This window comes from Gouania willdenowi, chromosome 21, assembly GCF_900634775.1.
Source record: "Gouania willdenowi chromosome 21, fGouWil2.1, whole genome shotgun sequence".
NCBI classification, from domain to species: domain Eukaryota; kingdom Metazoa; phylum Chordata; class Actinopteri; order Blenniiformes; family Gobiesocidae; genus Gouania; species Gouania willdenowi.
Window position 1 is genome coordinate 21,161,863 of NC_041064.1, and position 16,105 is coordinate 21,177,967.

Consider the following 16,105-nt stretch of genomic DNA (forward strand, 5'->3'; position numbering starts at 1 on the left):
GTTGTGTGTGGTATGGGTTTGGAGAGTGGTTTTGGCTTTGAGCAGAAACCCACTGTGACAGATCAGAGACACGCTCGAGTTTCTCATCCACACTAGGAACAAGCTGCTTCCTGCAGTTACACTCAGAACAGAAACATGGATCTCAGAAGCTTTTCACGCTTTTCACATTGCGATGTTTACGATTGCTAAGAAAAATGTGTCTAGTTTGGTAGGATGAACTGAATGACTTGTGTTGGCTAATGATACGGTTGAACTTTTACTTTGTATGAGTTAGTGGCATTCTGCCATCTCAGTGTGATAGATAGGGAAGTTTTAAACAACTACTTAATGGGCCAAAAAGTAATAAAGGTAATCGATTAAACAAATATTGATCCATTCAAACTCTAACCAAACAACGTGTATATTTTTGGGTGTTTTAAATATATATTGCAGCTTTTTAACATTTTGTGGAAAGGCAGGTTTTATCTGACAGCACTGCTGAGAGATCATGAATATTTCTGCAATTGTATCCTTGTTCCCCTAAAACTTTTTTTGGCTGTCTCGATGTAGACAGCCGAGCAGAATTCACATTTTCCTTCTCTGGAACCTGTTTAGAGGAAATGCCATTTTGGGTTGTTGATGATATCAAAAAATAGTCTTCATCATAAAAAGAACATCTAAATAGTCACTGAGATCAAAGCAAGTGTTTTTTTTCTCCCAGTTGGGTAGTGTGTGCTTCTGCTGCTGATTATGGTTTGGCAATAACAGGAACATGTGAAAACTGGCAACAAAAAAAAAGAAAAGAGAGAAAAAAAAACTGCCAAGCATAAACTGATCTCTTACAAACTGTGCTGACAGTTTTAACTTTTAAAGACTTTCATCTTGGGTCCACCAAAAAAGGTAATGTCTACATGTCTGGTTTTTATTTTGATTTACTGAAGTAGTTTAAAACTGCACATCTAGGAAGAGCACTTGAGTAAAAGCTGCCGATTTACTGCAGACCTCTTTTTATTTTATAACCATCCAGAAATGCCGAAGGGTCTGAGTATGACCTCATAGCTTGTAAGGAGAGGAATGCACTGAGAAGTGGTAGCAACAGGGAAGCTAAATATAACCAGATGCTGGGTTTGTTACCTTAGGTAACATTATTGTATTTCTGACTAAAATGAGCACAATGGAACACTTTAACCTGGTGTCTTAAAAGCTCAGAGGAAATGGACAGATATTAAATGAATGCACGAGTGGTTACCAGGCCGTTGCCTCATCGTAGCTCTTTTCCTTTTCAAGCTAGCACAGTAACAGAGATTTGTGATGAACTCATCACTCAGACATGTCTCGTCACTCACACACACACAAACACACACTAATTTCCTTTCCTGTCGATCACCTGACCCAATTTGAACTCACTAGACTTCATTTAGTTTCTGAAATGTTTTAAATTTTCCTTAAAGTGGCAGCAGAAATCCAAACACATCCGTCTACATCATTGATGTCCAACAGTTGATCATCCAACTTTGCCCACCAATTATAAAAATAACAGGGTTCTCGCCAGCGTTGTTGAACGTAGGGGCCCCCTACGGTGTGATTTTGTTCCCCTATGGTGTGATGTCAGCCAGCGTAAGGGGCTTTTTTGTTGTTTTTTTTCCCCTTTTATAATCGGTACCGTTGTAATAATTGCTGCACACTTAGCCACAAAAGGGACTTCCAGGCATGCATAGGTTATTTAAACTCTTTTTAATCTGCATAACCAAGAAACACATACGTCAGTTGCACCGTCGATTTGCTCTGATGCTCCTGTTTTTCTCAATATTAAATATCAAAATTTCTAAATTTTACTCGAGCATGCCTCTGTTGGTATCAGTAGCTAAAGAAGTTGCAGGTGCCCAGATGTCCACTGACTTAGATTTAAACAGGAAAATAGTTTTGGTTCCATTTGGTCAACAAATAAAAGACTTGATGAGGCATTATTTAGTCAATTAATCAACCAAAGGTTTAATTTACTCAGAAAAAATGTGGTTAATGATGAGAATCCTTCTTGTCTTGCCTCTCAGTTGCACCCGAAGTGGAGGAGACGACAAAGCAAGCACAGCTGGCGGTAACAACAAAACCCAAAGCTGAGAAGAGGAAGAGCGTGTCAGAGAAAAGCACTGCAGCCAAGAAGAAGAAAGCAAAGCTACAGGTGGGTATGTTTCATGTTTCTGTGACAGCTTTATGCTAACTGAGAGAGCAGAAAAAGGGGTTGGAATCCATTTGCATTCATGAATGTCAACGTCAAACACGAAAGCAATAACTTAGCCTCTGAACTATTTCACACTTGTCAAATGAGTTGATGATCAGAATCTTAACCTGCGACAATATTTATTTTGGCCTGTACTCATACCGATGGCTTTTTTCTTCTTCTATTGATTCCTTTCTAGTCTAAATAGCAGAAATGACCAGGCACGGTATTTGATGTCTGCTTTAATATATACTGATGAGCCATAACATTATGACCAAGAAAATATGAACAGCGTATTAGTGATAGTTTCTTGATTGTGGTACGTAGAAGAGTGCAAGGATTTCAGCTAGATTGACCACATTGCCATGGCTACTAGGTGTCCATAGCCACAAGCAACTTGGATGTAATTTATATGCGTTGAAAGGAAGCTGCAAGAACATATTGGTTTGCCTTCACACTTTTTAATTTCAACATGCCCTCCTCCTCGAGCTAAACTGCACTAGAGCATGGACTGTTTTACTCTGTTTAATGCAAAACCTGCAGGGACATACTAGCATGCATATCTGAGCATCACTTAAACAGAGATCAGTGCTGATGGCGTTCTGATAACATGGAGTGAGAATGCCCATGTATTTGGGGCTGCATCCTGCGTGTCGTCATGCTAGCCCACATGCTCCGCTAAAGGCTCAAGCAGCTGGATCTGGACCAGGATGTGGAAATGTTGGGTTTTTTCTATCATACCTCTATATTTTTGACAAGTGCCTTATTGTTGTATTTGGTGCTATATAAATAAATAAAGCTGAATTGAATCGCATTCTTGGAATTAAAACAGTAATACTTTGACTGTTAATTTTTGTCAGTTCTATTGAAAGCTTTTTTTTTTGAGAATTTTTTTGAGAGGTTAAAGGTTTTAATGCATTTAGTTTTCTACTATGACTACTTTGCTCAAACAAGCCTTTGCAAAGGCAGCTAAAAAGCAGTCAGAGAATGCAGACCTCCACCACGTCATAGCAGTCCCCCAGAGTCATTAAACACGGGATGTGATGTTAAATTGCCCTTTGTGCCAAAAGATGGTAGTCACATGAGGTTTGAGAATGGCGTGTGAGCTGTGTCTCAGATATGGGAAGGATGTGAATTAGGGACGCATCATCAGTAATGCTCCTTTAAATCAGGAGGTATTTTGGCCTTTTACACACTGGGCATCCTCATCAAAGGTGGCCAGCTACAGGGTGATCAAGCCTGAGTTTAACTTAACTGTTTTCCACCTTCTCCTATGTGAATATATTGTGTTGTCACCTAAATGTTACAAAGTTATTGAGGACAATCCGTTTCTCCATAACAGTGGTTTTCTTCCTGATCCGGATGAAACTCGGTGGAAGCCTTCAAATTACATGAACATGGGTCGAATACAAAACTAATGTATTCTTTTGGATTTTTCGATTTTTAAAACTGATCCTGATTCAGGGTATTGATCCAAAACACTTTAAAAATGTAATCCCTTGTTATTAGTGGTTCAACGGATCATCATTGATCCACGATCTGCACGGATCTCTCTCCACGGTTCGGCACGCACGTGGTCTGCGGATTGGTTGACAAAAAAAAAAAAACCTTTGTTTATTATTTATAATGATTCGCACATCATTAGTAATGCCTCGATAAAGCCTGTTCCATTTGCGGTGTGTGTGTGTGTGTGTGTGTGTGTGTGTGTGTGTGTGTGTGTGTGTGTGTGTGTGTGTGTGTGTGTGTGTGTGTGTGTGTGTGTGTGTGTGTGTGTGTGTGTGTGTGTGTGTGTGTGTGTGTGTGTGTGTGTGTGTGTGTGTGTGTGTGTGTGTGCGCGTGCGTACTCAGTCGTGTGGTTCGTGCTCCTGGTCGTGTGCGAGAGAGAGAGAAAGGAACGGCTCTGTGTGTGCGTGTGTTTGTAATAAGTTTGTGAATGTCGTCATGTTTATGCCTCCGTCCATCCATGTCTTTTAAGGCTGTTATTAAATAAATATTGGCTCTAGTCCGGATGGCCATCCTTGACTATTGTAAGAATTTGAAATTATAAACTCAGATCTGCTTTGTTTTCCTTCTTTTTTGATGATGTGGGCATAGGCTAGTTTTTAATTCACTCTCAATGTTTTAAAAAAGAAAGTGTCATTCCTTAATTTTTTTTCCCATACACTTATCTGTTTAAATGAAGATGCCATGCCTTATATTGCACTTTAATTTGTTTTTATATGATTCAAAATGTTAATTAAGCGTTGAATTGACACCAAGTTAAATGTTGTTTGTATTTAATTAGCAGAAAAATGTTGAGCAAAGTTATTTGTCGTGTCTTCTTTTTTTTTTCTGCTGATCCGAAAAATGATCTGATCTGTGACTCAAAACCGTTTGATACGATCGGAACCGTGAGTTTTTTTTATTCGTTGCACCACTACTTGCTATGTATTTAATTTTGGATATTTCCTGAAAATGCCATTAAAATCCATTTTTTTTTCCTTTAGTTGGACTATAATAAACAAATACATACATACATACATACATAAACATAAGCTAATTGACAGAGGTAAAAAATAAGTGAGTTCCTAAAACATGCAGGATTAGCTCTGCAGAAATGGAAGAAAAAATAATCTCCTTCAATGTTTTGATATCAGATACCCCAGCACACCTTCAGAGTCTGCTGGAGTCCATGTTGTGACTAGTTGGGGCTCTTTTCGTAGCAAAAACCCACCTAAATAATATGGGTGAGGTGGTGATCTGGGTTCAGGGGTGGATTGGATAGACTGTGTGTTAACGTCATATCTATATACTGTGCCTGACTCGTGTTGTCTATGTGCATTGATTTTACAGCAAGAGGATTCAAGTAAGAAAACCAAAGATGAGGAACAAACTCAACCTAAAAAGAGGAGAAAAGTGAGTGTGGGGACCTCTGCTGACAGAAAGGGGCGTGGCAGCTCTGAAACAACACTGCTGCAGATTTCACCAGCACTGTGTGTAAGTGTTAAATATCTGTTTAATTATCCAGAAGAAGAAGAAAACCATCAGTGACGTCTTGGCTGCGTCCGAGCCCAAGCCAGGCTGTCCCTCAGACCTGCAGGACGTGGTCGCCCAGTACTTCTCAGACAAGCGTTCTGTTACTGAGAGAGAGGAGCTCCAATTACAGAGTGAGTAAGAGAAAACTGGCTTTAACTGAAGGTGGAGAACCCATCCCAGAGGTCACTGTGTTCTTCTTCATGTCCTCCAGACTCCTTTTTCCTGTCCAGTAACGACCTGACACACAGCCTGTCCTCTTACCTGAAGCTGGGTGAGCACTCGTCTGAATTGTAATTGTTCAATTACATTTACGTTTACAACTCAATCACGAGTAGGGTGACCAAATTACATTACAATTATTATTTTTCCCCTGAAGTCAATAACAATTATGTTCTCAGTTATCCATCCATCCATTTTCTTCCGCTTTATCCGGGGACGTTCTCAATTATTAAAGTACAATTACAATTAATCACAATTACTGAGCCTGAAATAAATAACCCCATAAAACTTAACTCGTTTTTTTCTGTTATCTCTTCTGATGATGATGATGATGATGATGATGATAATAATAATTTTATATAGCATTTTTCAAATAACTCAAAGACACTTTACAATGAAAGTACAGATAAAAAGAAAAGAGTACATGTAATAATTAAAGTTTTTCTGCTAAATGTAGTATTAGCAGTTTAAAGCAAGTCTGAATAATTGGGTTTTGAGGTGTAATTTGAATTCGATAACAGGTCAGTTTTGATCCATGTCTTAAATCAGCTGTAAAATACACTAAAAAATATTATCTATCATCTTGGTTTTTCATCTCTTGCTTACCTTGTTAGGCTTCCTTAACCATGAATATGTTGGTATGAATATTTTTAGCGTGGGTATTTTAACCTTTTTTCTGTCAGTATACCCCTAGATTATTATTGTTTTTTTTATTAAATGGTCAAATGATGGTCAAAAGAGTCACTGATTAGAAACATACTTTAATAATTGTGAACAAAGTATGTGTAAGCCATAGAACTGTAGCATTGTTCACTAGTTGATCATGTAAATACATTGTCAATGACAATTTTTATGTAATTTCCATGCCAATTACAATTCAAAAGTCAATTATCTGAACTGAATTACAATTCAAGAAAAAACTATAAAGAATGACATTTCAATTATGATTACAACAGCAATTTTAAATTGCAGTTATGATTGTCATAATTGTAATTAATTATCAGTGACGTGATGAATGACAATTATGATTGAGCCCAGCCCTGCTCCAAACACTCATATTTCACTGTTATATCCTCCTTTAGTGTGTCCCAAATGGGCAAAGCTCCAGAAGCAACACACAGAGAAGAACTCTGTGGTTCTGCTCATCGTTTGCAGCTCTGCTCTTAGAACCATTGAGCTCATCAAGTAAGGAACAAACTGCTCAATGTTGGAGGATTTTCCTTCACTTGCTGATTGTTTTTTTTTTTATCATTCACAGACAGCTGACTACTTTTAAGGGTGAGGCCAAAGTAATCAAACTTTTCGCAAAGCACATCAAGGTAATGAAACAAATTGTGTGTGCGTGTTTGTGTTTGAGTTTGAGATAAATACTTCAGTGTGTATTGATCTGTTTGTTTTTTCTGTGTAGATTGAGGAACAGATGAAGCTGCTGCAGAAAGGCATCACACACATTGCAGTGGGGACTCCAGGCAGAATCAGTGCACTGCTAGAGAAAGGTAGGTGTGTGTGTGTGCGTGTGCGTGCGTGTATGTGTAGGCGTGTGTTCATAATTTATTTCTACCCTTTGTTTCTCAGAGGGTCTGAACTTGAAGGCTTTGCGTTACCTGGTGCTGGACTGGAACTGGAGAGACCAGAAGCTGCGGCGGATGGTGGACATTCCAGAGGTGAGCTACTGCCCCCTGCTGGACGCAGAACACAATGATTTAAAGGTCCAGTGTGGTGCTTTTTTTCACCCATCTCCATTTGTTCTGAGAACTCCAACAACAAACCCACTTATTTTGTATTGAATTTTCTTATTGTTTCTTGCTGTTTTTATATGTTTTGTGTTTTTATCTGTAGCACTTTGAGATGTGTTTTTATGTGTAATAGAAACAAAATGTATTATTATTATTATTATTATTATTATTATTATTATTATTAACATAGTATTTGAGGGGTTATTTTTTCCCCCAAACTCGCCTGTTTTCTGGAGTTTTAGCCCTCTGAAAAGACACTTTCAGAGCAATTCTCAAAACGGGCTGATTCGCAGCCTCCTTATCCGTATTCATGAATAGGTGTGTCTGTAGACTCTGACTCCACACACAACAGTGAATACTAGCGATTATCTTTTGCTATGCACACACTTTTGTTATTGTTTTCATTCAAAAAACTACACATTACAGTAAAACACATGGCTATTTAAGCAGCTATTGTGATTTTGAGTCAGAAAAGCATGTGCGCGTTACTGCAGAACCAGAGCAGCAGGACCAGCAGCAGCAGCTCCTCCTTTCCGCACACAAACACAGCCAGACTCTCTCCTTTCCGCTCTCCGTTGTCCGTCACCGCGTAAATGTTGGAAGCCGTCCAACTTCACAACCGAGTCCGTTGTGAGCGCTGTGAGCCACAAATCCGTAAATATCCCCATCGTTTCCTCCTCAGTTCACAAGCGATGTCGGGTCTCGCTGCATAGACTGGTGTAGCATTAGCACGGAGTGCTAACAGCTGATGGGTAGACTGGTAGACAGGTTTATATTGGTTTATATCACATATGGGCAACTTGTATCACAGCAGGGCCACGAAAATGTGGTCGTTTCATCCGAGGGCCACATTATTAACATTCATGTCAGCATTTAGAATAATGACCAATCTGACCATTAATACAGGAAAAAACAAAGGGTTTGTCATCTTTGTACTTTTGTGTTGTTGTTTTGTGTGTGTTTTTGTTGTTATTTTGTATATTTTTCTCCAAGCTGTATATGTGTTTAAATTCATGTGTTTTTGGTGCAATTTTGTTTTGTATTTTTTTTATTTTGTGTACTTTTGGGTTCTTTGGAGTCATTTGTATTTTTGTTTTGCATATTTGTCTGTTCTTGTGTGTTTTGGGATTAACTTAGTGTATTTTTTTGTTGTCCTTGTGTGTATTTCTCTGTAATTTCTTTTTTTTTTAGATGTTTTGTGTTTTTGTTGCTATATTTTTGTGTATTTTTGTTTGTTCTTGTTGTCATTCTGTGTATTTTTATTTATTTATTTTGTCACTTAGTGTGTTTGGATTACATTTGTGCTCCTACTTTAGGGGCCACACAAAATTAGGGGCCGCCAGTTGCCCACGTCTTACATTATAGTGTTGAGTTAATTAGTGATGTTTTTATTATCTAATTATTTCACCTGTTTGTTGCAAAGAAGTCGTACAGTTATAATCATATTTTCCTACTGCATTATGTGCTTGATCCAGGTCAAACTGGACTTCCTGAGGCTGCTGGAGAGCAACGTCCTGACGGCCTGTAAAGAAGACAAAGTCAAAATTGGACTGTTTTAGTGTTTTGTGTGTAACTCCTGTGTGTGTGTGTGTCCCTCTGAGGAGTTCTTCCTCTGTACTTTGTGTCCTTGTGAATCTCCTGCTGTTTGTTCAGCCTCACAGTCAAACACAAGTTTAGAAGTGGATTAAATACACATAGTGGGAATGAAAACCGCACCCATTCATTTGTGCAACTTTGGTAAAACTCCCCTTACCGGGGCGGTGATGTCTACTGGGTGCACCCGTTTGTTACGGCTTCCTAACGTGATGATTGAGTATCTGGAACAAAAATAATAACATGCATCAATGAGCCTAAACCCAGCTGACCTCTGAAAGGTTGAAATAAAAGCTTATTGTGCAGATGTGGGATTAGATTTGACCAGGACTATTCACTTCCACTGCCAGGTGTCCTAATGTCCAGAGATGTAAAGAGTACGGAGATATTATTCTACTCAAGTACAAGTAAAAAGTAGCTCAATTTAAAAGCACCCAAAGTAAAAGTTACTACCGTAGTTACTTTCACCCTCCACTTTTTATTTTTGGTAATAAATCTTGCCACGGTTCCCTTACATACAGTAAACATCTCATGTATAAACTTAATTTATTTTCCACAAAGGCATTTGTATAAAATAAAAGGTTTGTCCAAAGGTACAAATATTTTTTTCAAATATAATAACACCAATTAATTAAATTCAAATTAAAAAAAATTCTCAGACTCTAACTTATGAACTCTAAAACTGAGAAAATAACCAGCATTTAATGCTGTTTTGGCACAGCGCATTATGTTTAATCTGATTGGTCGTCTATAATGTGATGCATTTGATTGTTTCACAATGTCCATTGATCGTTTTAAAACAAAAAATAATAATTTACTCAGTAATTGTTGGGTATAGAAATGTAACCAATTACTTCTTTTAAGCACAAGTAAAATGACTGATTTAGAAATATACTCAAGTACCCATAAAAGCAACTCAATAACAGTAAAATAAGTACTTGTAATCCCTTAGTTTCACCTCTGCTAATGTTATGCCTGGTTGATGTAAATCTGAGCTGCTTTTTAAAAAGTCTCAACACCACAAAGAGAAGAAGAACTAATCTTTCGCAGTAAAAGCAAGTGCCAGAAAACCAAAAAAAAGAGGGAGTTAAAAAAAAGGTCTGTGGTTAATAAATAACAGACCATAGTCATCTCCCCCACCCTGCAAAGCCTGCTGGGAAATATCTCTTGGCAAGCGTAGTGGTGTAAGTGTGGGCGTGCGTGCAGATATCACGGAAGGTTCGTGAAAAAAAGAAAAAAAACAGGAAGCTGAGATAGTGTTGTCTGGTGCTGTTCTGGGCCCTTCAGCTGGAACCATTGTTAGTGTGTGGTGTGTTATGGGGAAGGACGACACCAGGGCTGGGCCTCTGGTTCGCAGGCCCGACAACTCTGCTTTCAAACAGCAGCGGCTTCCTGCCTGGTCTCCCATGCTAACAGCCAGCACAGTGCTGCCTTTCTTCTACCTCACTGCTCTGATATGCATGCTGCTGGGAGTCCTGCTACTCCTCACTGTCCAAAGCACACAGGAAATCAAGGTGAGTAAACTTCTCCGCAGTTCCAATGTTTTCAAATGGTGTTTCAGAGACAAAAGGGGGAGGAAAAGCTTCCAAAGCCCTGGTGTGTAATAAAAAAGGGAGCGACACTGAGGGGAAAGATCTAAGGTTATGTTTGCAAACAGGAAGAGATTGGTCTCAGTTAATCCTGCACTAAAAGCCCTTAAATCCTGTTAGATATGCATTTTTAATACTCCCACTTTGGGATTTGAAGGTCATGAAAACTTTTAATAATGCCTACTTTTTCTATCCGTCATTAAATAATGCTGAAAGTCTGAGGTTAATCTGCTTTGTTGTGCTTCCAGGTGGACTACACAGAGGCCGGGACCTGCAATATCTGTTTGCAGAAGCGTAAAAATGTGACTAACGGGGCTCTGCCCTGCAGCTGTACTGTGGTGTTCTCTGTTGAGAAAGCGTTCAGGGTGAGTCTGATAACTTCATGTGACGAAACACTCGAGTCTGAAAGGAAATCGCCGCTTTCTTCTTTTTTTTTCCCCACAGCACATGAAAGGATCGGAAAGAGGTCATCCTTTTCCAAGAGCCACCTTTACTTTAAATAGCATCCAGTTGAATCATCGTCATCGCTTTTTTTTTTTCTCTTCTTTGACAGGGAAATGTCTTTTTCTACTACGGCCTTCGAAACTTCCACCAGAACCTCAGAAGATACATGGACTCCAGAGATGATGCACAGACGGTCGGGAGGGCAGGGAATTTAAAAGTAATTCATCCAAATGATCAGATTTGATGAGTCATTCTATTTTGAGTCATTCCCACCCAAGTATACTTCCAAGTTTCCCAAGATGCATTTCAAACATATGACCACAGAAATCCTGAAGACCACTGAGGCTAAATATCTCTGTGAATTCTCCACTTTTGAAAGTTCTGAAAACATTTTAAGCAAGAAAGTGACCAAGTAGAACATCAACATTTCATCATTTGATCCGAAAAAAACTTGTTTATATGCATTTCAGTGCGACATTTTGAACACCCATGTTGTACGCCATTTAGAACTGATGAAACTTCTGGCTAACTTCAAAATAAGAGCCTTATTTACAACAATGTTGCAAAGCTAATGGAAGAGATGCTTTTATTTTGAAACGGGGATGTTTGCTTTTTAGCTTGAAGCCGGTGTCGCGTTCTGAGTTTACCTCGTACTGAGATCGATTATGCGCATATGTGCGCATGCAACCTTAACCTTAAACCTAACATAATCCAATAAACTAATAAAACGTGTCCGTTAACTTTGAAAACAAAAATAAAACTGAATAATTGTTTTTTAAGCAAAAATTAATTTTCCAGTGGTGCATATATATATATATATATATATACAATGTCAACTCAGTACATGACACCAGTTCCAGGACGATTTTGCGTTCCTCTCGCAATGCATCATGGGATTAAAAAACTGTCCTGTTATAGTATACGTCCAGGTATGTCTCGCGTACTCAATCTTTCCATCTAATGTAAATGCGCTACACACTAGTTTCAGACTTAGTATGAGTAGTACGTTATGTACATCTGTTACTCTTTTGGGTCAGTATTTATTTATTAAGGAGCAGAGACCAATATCTAGACTTCAATAATGCCCTGTTGGGACTAAAGTCAGCATTTTTCCATCTTTTAACCAAACATTTGATCAAATCCAGACCTGTTATAATTGAAACCTTGTTCAGAAATGATCCCAACTTCAGAATCTGGCCATAGGCTACCATCGCTATCTGTGCACCCACCCCACAAAGCTTCTCCACCATACTTTTCTGATGCTTTAGGGTGTTCCGAACTTGTTGTTTTGGCATAAAGTTTGAAATATATTTGTAATTGATACGTTTCCTAATTAATTTTCACGTTAACATTTTGGTCTTATCTGTACTAAACTGAAGCTGGTATTCTTATCATTCCAATGAATACAATAAAGATATGGTTTAATTTTTTTTTTTTTATTGCATGTTAATAGGATAATTACGATAATACCCTTTGTACACATTGATGTTTAGAACCCCCTAAAGAAGGGAGGTCAAACTCATTTTAGTTCAGGGGCCAAATACAGAGCAGTTTGATCTCAAGTGGGATGCAGATTTTATGCGGGAAAATTAGCAACTTCAACATTATCGTGCCCTAGTTTGCATGTTTGCGTATACATAAATGACAAAATACGTCAGAAACCAATAATAATCAGACAATAAGTGATAGATATTAGTCTCAACAGGGTCTTCACTTTAAATGTTTTAGATTTTGTGAGCAATTTCTCTTTAACTAAGGGAAATATTATTTTTTAATCTATTATTTCAGACTTGGGATCAATACAAACAAACACCAAAACACACATTATGTAATAATTTTAGAAAAATGTAAGAATTTTTAGGTTTTTCCAACAGTTTAACGTTAAAAATGACTGGGAAATCTGTGAGCCCCTGCAGATATTGTTGAGTTTCATTTACACAATAATTTATGTTTTTTACTTTCTCCTGCGGGCCGAATTGGATGGTCCAAAGGGCCGGATTTGGTCCCTGGGCCATGAGTTTGACTCATGTGGTGTAAAGCATCAGAAAAATATGATGAAGTACACATTTCTTGATCGTCTGACATCGTGTAGCATACAGTGATGTGTTGATGGTTGTTTCTTCTACTTCTCCAGAATCCCAGTACGTATTGTGAACCATTTCGCAAAGACAAGAATGGACTTCCCATCGCTCCATGTGGCGCTGTGGCCAACAGCATCTTCAATGGTAAACACTGTGGTCTCCATCCACCCTCCACTGCGCTCTAACCTCACACACGTTCTCTCAGACTCCTTCTCTCTGGTGTATCACGGCTCCACCGGTGGTTTCGTTCCTGTTCCTCTGCTAAGGAACGGCGTCACATGGTACACGGACAAGAACATCAAGTTTCGCAACCCGCAGAAGGAGAACCTAACACTTGCTCAGGTGTTTGAAGGTAAAGACGGATTTAACGGTAGATCTCAGTCAGCGAAGAAGAAACACTTGTAACACACCAGTAGAGGTGTAAGGAGTACTGATGTAACCTACTCAAGTAGAAGTACTGTTACTTGATTGGAATTGTGCTCAAGTACAAGTAAAAAGTAGCTCAAAGTAAAAGTTAGTAGTTATTTTAAGCCCCCATGTTTATTTTTGGGAATAAATCTTGCCACAGTTCCCTTGCATACAGTAAACATAAATATTGCACAATTGGAACTTCATTTATTTTCCGCAAAAAAATGTAATAACGCCACTGAATTAATTAGAAATTAAAAAAAATGTTCAGTAACTATAACTTTATGAACTCAAACTCAGAAAATGACCTCTATTTAATGCTGTTTTGTTGTGGTGCGTTACGTTTAATCTGGTTCGTCAGCTGTCATATGATGCATTTGATTGTTGTCTAGTCATTTCATTTTTTATAGTTTCACAATGTCGGTTAATCACTTCATAACCAAAAAATAATAATTTACTCAGTATTTGTTGGGTGTAGAAAGGTAGTGAATTAGATTACTGCTTTTAAAATGTATTTAAGTTCAAGTAAAATCAGAAATATACTCAAAAAAGTACAAGTACCCATAAAAGTAATGCATGTAATTCATTACTTTCACCTCTGCTAATGTTCTTCCTCACTCTCTTCATTGTCCTACCCTGACTCCCTCTCCCCTGTTCCCTTTCCCTAGGTGTAACACTGCCCACTCTTTTTATATTTTCCGTTTAATAAAGTGTTTGATACCCTTCCCTAAGGAAAGCTGGTGATGGTCACAATTATACAATAAAATACATGTATTTATTTAATTAATTGCAATATAAAAAACATGCGTTGCTGTTGTAAAAACATTGCACTTCATGTAGTGTTGATCTTCCACAGCGTGTACAGACAAGAAAAAAAAATTAAAACACGAAATTATACTTGACTTTCATGTGTAGATATATAAAGTACAATTACCCATAAAAGCAACTTAATTACAGCAACGTGAGTACTTGTAATCCATTGCTTTCACCTCTGCACACCAGTTAGTGTTGGTGTATGTCCTACCATTGTAATTCAATCCTCTGTTCAGGCACAGCTCCGCCCCCTTATTGGCAGAAACCAGCCTATGCGCTCGATCCTTCCGATTCCACCAACAACGGCTTCATTAACGACGACCTGATAGTGTGGATGAGAGAAGCCGCTTTTCCCAACTTTAAGAAGCTGTATGGAGTTTTATTTCGAGCCAACAAGCCGTTCACTAAGGGGCTCCCAGTGGGAAACTACAGCATCCACATCAACTACAGTATCCTTTAACACCGTGTGTGTGTGGGAACCAAGCGTGGGCCTGAGACCGCTACATGTGTCCCATTGTCTTCACTCTTATCTGCATCAGGCCGTTAAACACAAGCATGTGGTCGGGGGTTATTTTAGAACTCCTCTGTGTGAGCACACGTTTAACGCTTTAACCTCCTGCACTTCAGACTTTCCTGTGCAGCACTTCCAAGGAAGAAAGGAAGTAGTGCTGACCACGCTGACCTGGTTTGGAGGACAGAATCACTTCCTGGCCATTGCCTATCTGGTAACCAGTAGTGTGACCCTGCTGATAGCTGTGGGGCTCACCGTGGTTTGGTGGAAATTTGGAAGGAATGGGAAGAACATGGAGAAATGAGGGGTAAGAGGTGGAAAGCTGGATGGCTGATGATGCTGTGGGAGCAGAAAAACTGCTGCAGGACATCTGGAAGTTTGACATTCTTTGTTTACTAAATGATCTAAATGTACCAAAGAAGGTCTTTATTGGGAATGCGGGAGCGAACATCTGGGAACAATGGGTGTGCTAACACAAGAGACATTTAATATTTATTACAGTAATTGGTTTTAAACAACATGCACCACCTGTGTTGCTTTAGTGCTTTTGACAACAATCATCTGTAGAGGTTGTTTAAACACAACCAAACATGAGACGTATTATTTACTATTATTCCACTAATAACCATCAAGTACTAACATGTGCATCTCATTGAAAATGACAGCACAATAACACTGGGACCATGACCTACTTTAGAAATCTGAACTAATAAGTTTAGGAATAGTGATTTTATCTGTTTTTAATGGAATAAGCCTTTTCACACTCTGGCAGTGTGCATGTATGACCTGTGGGGGTCATACTGTAAGTCAAGAGGTATAAAAATATAAATATGACGCTGTTCATGCTATGTGCTGAAATTAGCAGCTGATTTTTGTATGATAAAGTTAGGCCTAATCTATCTGACATTCAATATATTTCAAATGTATCACACAGACTGCAGTCACTCACTTAAACCGGCTTTTAACAAACACGTTTTATTGAATATTTGAGCTTTTATTAGGCTGTGCTACTGCACTCAAAGCACCACTCACTGACTCTGTTGTTGTTGTTTACACTAGTTTAGTTAAAATCATACTCCACTGTTATTCGTGAACGGATCAGGCTGAAATTTAACTATAATCTATGCATGTGTACGCATCGATGCTCTGAGCATGATTTTTAATTTGGTTTTAATGGATGAGGAGTCACAAAAAATAGAATTGATGAATATAAATTATATTGTTAAATATTATAAATAAGCATACATTACATCACAGTGAGACTGTGTTGTGATAAAGTATATTCTGTTCTTCTCTATTTCTAATCAGTTGAATCTGTTCATTATTTTGGCCTTTTATCATGTTTAGTACTGTACATCGTATCAGTGCAATATACCTAGAAAACTTCATGGAACCTAAGCAGTGTAGCCAGGACCAAAACAACCACCTTTTACTTATTTTGACAAATAAAATTGATTAATTATATACTGTAAACTTCATAGGATTTATTAATTGGTCAT

The 16,105-nt window shown here is 38.3% G+C and overlaps 2 protein-coding genes across 2 annotated transcripts in view; both read left to right on the plus strand.

The window, feature by feature from the left end:
* The window catches only part of cmss1 (cms1 ribosomal small subunit homolog), a 34,756-nt gene extending 25,879 nt beyond the window's left edge, over positions 1 to 8,877 (plus strand). The window contains exons 2-10 of the mRNA XM_028436618.1: positions 2,031 to 2,158; positions 5,030 to 5,092; positions 5,205 to 5,343; positions 5,424 to 5,483; positions 6,514 to 6,616; positions 6,690 to 6,750; positions 6,840 to 6,927; positions 7,007 to 7,095; positions 8,643 to 8,877. Coding sequence (XP_028292419.1) covers positions 2,031 to 2,158; positions 5,030 to 5,092; positions 5,205 to 5,343; positions 5,424 to 5,483; positions 6,514 to 6,616; positions 6,690 to 6,750; positions 6,840 to 6,927; positions 7,007 to 7,095; positions 8,643 to 8,726 — 815 coding nt within the window. The 3' untranslated portion in view covers positions 8,727 to 8,877. The remainder of the gene's footprint in view (positions 1 to 2,030; positions 2,159 to 5,029; positions 5,093 to 5,204; positions 5,344 to 5,423; positions 5,484 to 6,513; positions 6,617 to 6,689; positions 6,751 to 6,839; positions 6,928 to 7,006; positions 7,096 to 8,642) is intronic.
* Positions 8,878 to 9,610: 733 nt separating this feature from the next.
* On the plus strand, positions 9,611 to 15,232 carry tmem30c (transmembrane protein 30C). Its single transcript, XM_028435314.1, has 7 exons — positions 9,611 to 10,274; positions 10,598 to 10,714; positions 10,903 to 11,010; positions 12,928 to 13,018; positions 13,080 to 13,226; positions 14,332 to 14,544; positions 14,723 to 15,232. The coding sequence occupies exons 1-7, from the start codon at positions 10,077 to 10,079 to the stop codon at positions 14,908 to 14,910; spliced, it is 1,062 nt and encodes a 353-aa protein (XP_028291115.1). The 5' UTR covers positions 9,611 to 10,076; the 3' UTR covers positions 14,911 to 15,232.
* Positions 15,233 to 16,105: the final 873 nt, after the last annotated feature.

What these genes read in the sequence shown, in the direction of transcription:
- tmem30c (XM_028435314.1), top strand. Translation starts at nt 10,077, where the DNA reads ATGGGGAAGGACGACACCAGGGCTGGGCCTCTGGTTCGCAGGCCCGAC. An exon ending in GGAGGGCAGGGAATTTAAAA is followed by an intron (nt 11,011 to 12,927) that starts GTAATTCATCCA and finishes CTACTTCTCCAG; the next exon opens with AATCCCAGTACGTATTGTGA. An exon ending in CAGCATCCACATCAACTACA is followed by an intron (nt 14,545 to 14,722) that starts GTATCCTTTAAC and finishes CCTGCACTTCAG; the next exon opens with ACTTTCCTGTGCAGCACTTC.